Source organism: Emiliania huxleyi, assembly GCF_000372725.1.
Source record: "Emiliania huxleyi CCMP1516 chromosome Unknown EMIHUscaffold_213, whole genome shotgun sequence".
Lineage (NCBI taxonomy): Eukaryota > Haptophyta > Isochrysidales > Noelaerhabdaceae > Emiliania > Emiliania huxleyi.
Genome location: NW_005200478.1, coordinates 158,391 through 161,847, shown reverse-complemented (window position 1 = coordinate 161,847; position 3,457 = coordinate 158,391). Strand labels below are relative to the sequence as shown.

General features: G+C 64.4%; 1 protein-coding gene across 1 annotated transcript; it reads right to left on the bottom strand.

Annotated features, from left to right (window-relative positions):
• Positions 1-937: 937 nt before the first annotated feature.
• On the bottom strand, positions 938-1,668 carry EMIHUDRAFT_457031 (hypothetical protein; the record flags this gene model as incomplete). The annotated part of the gene is made up of 4 exons (XM_005780531.1): positions 1,630-1,668; positions 1,274-1,458; positions 1,062-1,151; positions 938-961 (listed from the first exon to the last, which is right to left on the bottom strand). The coding sequence occupies exons 2-4, from the start codon at positions 1,421-1,423 to the stop codon at positions 938-940; spliced, it is 264 nt and encodes an 87-aa protein (XP_005780588.1). The 5' UTR covers positions 1,424-1,458; positions 1,630-1,668.
• Positions 1,669-3,457: the final 1,789 nt, after the last annotated feature.

The following is a 3,457-nucleotide window of genomic DNA, read 5'->3' as shown; positions in this document are numbered from 1 at the left end:
CGCGCCGCAGCGGCCGCTCGCGCCTTGGCGGGGGGGAAGGGGGGGCGCAGAGGTCAGGAGGGGGAGGGGGAGGGGGAGGGGGAGGGGGCGCCGCGCACCTTGAGCGCCATGTGCAGCGCCAAATCGCCGGGCCGCCGCGCGGGCGGCGGAGGCAGCGGCGGCGGCAGGTCTTCCTCCCTCTCCTCGTGCAGCGCCAGCTCGGCCTCGGTGCATGGCGCCGCTGGGAGGCGGCCACCGCCAGAGTGTGCGGGGCCCGCCCCTCGCAGCTCGGCTGCAGCCTCCGCCGCAAAGCCTCGAGGCAGCTCTCCCCGAGACGGCGCCTCTCGGGACGAGTCGCGCGGAGGGGCCTCCGCCTCCCGCCGCTCCGCCTCCCGCCGCTCCGCCTCCCGCCGCTCCGCCTCGAGGCGCCGCTGGTCCGAGCGGCCGCCAGCTGTCCGGCCGGCAAGCTCGCGCGGCGGGCCGTGCCCTCCTTCTCCACGCCGCGCACCCTCTTGCGGCTTCGCCTCACGTGGCTTGGCCTCGCGCTGCCCTCCTCCTCCTCCTCCACCTCCTCCACCTCCTCCTCCACCTCCGCCTCCTCCTCCTCCTCCGCCTCCTCCTCCTCTGCCTTCAACTCCCGCGGCTGGGGCCGGAGGGGGGTTGGCCGTGGTCTGGCGGACAAATGCACAGGCGGCTGGCTTCCCGCGCTTGCTCGAGGCGGGCGGCACAGCGGTGCCGCCCGCCGCCTGCGCACTCGCCGACGCCGGCTTGGCTCCGCTCCTGTCCGCAGGCCGGCCGGGGCCGGCTGGCGGCTTCCCTTTCTTTGCGGGCCGCCGGGCGGCGGCCGCCGCCCTGCGCGCCTGGGCTTGGCTCTCCTCGGCGAGGAGCTGGCCGGCGGCGGCGTTGGCCGCCTTCTCGTGGTAGGTTGGGCCCCTCCGCGCCGAGCTTCCCGCCCCAGTCAGCAGGCGCAGCCCTCGCAGCCCTCCGCGCGCCAGCATGCACGCAGCCGTCGTCGCGAGGGCGGCCGCGCGCTCGCAGAGCTGCAGCGCGGAGAAGAGGAGGGAGGGAGGGAGGAGGCCGACCAGGAAGATGGCCCCGCGGGCGACGCCGTCGATGCCCGCCTCGAGAATCTTCCACGGGAAGGAGAAGAGCCACCACAGCCACTGCAGGACCTGCACGCCGCACCGGGGGGCACCGTCTCGGGGCGGCGCCGGAGAGGGAGGCGGGAGAGGGAGGGGGGGCGAGGGGGGCGCGGAGTGCGGCGGGCCGGGCAAGAGCGCGCGGTGCGGCGCGCCAGCGACTCGCTCGGGGCGTCGTAGGCCCAGTCATACCACCAGCGCTCCCAAAAGCGCCACGAGGAGGGACGCGGAGGAAGCAGCTGCTCGCGTGCCATCAGCTGGAGGGAGCGAGCGATCATTCGCTCGTCGACCGAGTAGTCGGGCATCGCTACGTCCGCTCGCACTGTGCGGGGTCGCACGCCTGGAGCGGGCAGCTGGGCTCAGAAACATCAAGCGAAAGTTGCGAGGCGGGGCGCACGGCGCGGGGCAGGCGAACGAGGAAGCGCGAGAGCCAATCGGGCGCGAGCGCATCGGATGGAGCGGCTAAGCACGCGAGGAGGAGAAGGCGGCGCGCTCGCACGCACCGGAGCGCCTGATGCAGAAGAGGCGCGGGGTGCTCTTAGCAAGCAGCAGCGCTCCCAACACCTTTGGCTCGAGGAGCAAAGCTATTTTCTTTTTAGGGAAGGGTGTCTTTTCCGAGAGGCTCCGCCTCTTGGCTGTTCTCACCTTCCTAATCCGCTGCCTCCAGGCGGCTCAGGCGGCTCAGGCGTAACCCAACCTGTCTCTTCTGTTTGCACACACACACACACACACACACACAAACAAAACACAAAAACAAACATCTCTCTCTCTCTCTCACACACACACACACACACACACAAGTTTTCTAAAATCTCACACAGGGCCGTATTTTTTCTTTTTGGGGATGAGGTGTGTTTCACCTTTCTACCTACCTACCTCCGAGTGTAAAGAGTGTAAAGTCCGAGAGGCTGTTCTCACCTTCCTGCCTAACCCAACCTGTCTCTTCTGTTTGTCGTCGCTCGCGCGTGTCGTCGTCTTCTGTCTCGCGTCCACACCCCTACCGCGCTGGTGTCCAGCCCGAGCCAGGCAGGCTGTTGTTCGCCTTTCTATCAATCAATGAGCGGGACTCCGTTACACTTACACACTTACTCACCACACCACTATCTCTCTCTCTCTCTCTCTCTCACACACACACACACAAGCAAGCAACTCACACACACAAACACACACACACACACACACACACACACACACACACACACACACACACACACACACACACACACACACACACACACACACACACACACACACACACACACACACACACACACACACACACACACACACACACACACACACACACACACACACACACACTGGGATTGCTAAATCTCTCTCTCTCTCTCTCTCTCTCACACAGCGGACGGACTACGCTCTACGCACTTGGAGCACTTGGAGCGCAGTCAGTAACCTCACCATCCACAGGGCCGGGGAGCTATAAAGAAGCACACCCAGCGGGCCGGATGATCGGCATCGGGTTGCGGGCAAGAGAGCCCTAGCCCTGGGGGGTGCGCGGTCGCAGGGCCATAACACGGGTCTCCGAGGGTGGCCCCGCCGCGCGTACCGGGTTTCCCCTTAACTGCAGGACGCCCCCTCTACTCGCGGAGCTAAAGAATACTCTCCGAGGGTTGGTTCCGTGTACCAGGTTTCCCCTTAACTGCAGAACGCCCCCTCTACTCGGAGCTAGTGATACGAGAATACGACCGCCTCCACGCAATACCATACTGCGCGACGAGAATACGAGAATACGAGAATACGCAGCTGCGAGACGCCTATAAAGAAAAAGCGAGGTAAAGTTCGGCGGCTATGATAAACCGAAAGTTGTCGTAAAACGCGGGCGAAAGCAAAGCAGAGGGCGGGCGCTTTTTGCCGCAGCGATGCCCTCTATGGGGATCGGCTTCTTACACTGCCCTTCCTCGCACGCAGCGAGCCCCGACTCCAAACCCACCCGCGCTAGGTCCTGCTCCTAGGTGACGTAGGGGAAACCCGGCGAGCCATGGGGAACTAGCCGGGGCAGTCGGAGAAGCAGAAGGGCGGCCAAAGGATATGTTATTTATCCACCTCGAGAAACCTCGATCGAGAACACACACACACACCTACCTCGGTACACGGTAGCGCTTGCTGTCTGCCCGGGGACCCGTTGCGTTTTTGTGGTTCACGCAAAACAACACAAACTCTCTCTCGCAAAAAACAACAAAAAACTCAACCATCCAAGTGCTCAACCCCGGGCCCACAAGAGAGACAGCTAGTTTTTGGTTCACAGGTGTGTGGTTGGCTTTTGGAATCGGATGTGGCCGCTATTTTGGAGGTTAGGCTTGTTAGACCTAAAGGTCGGC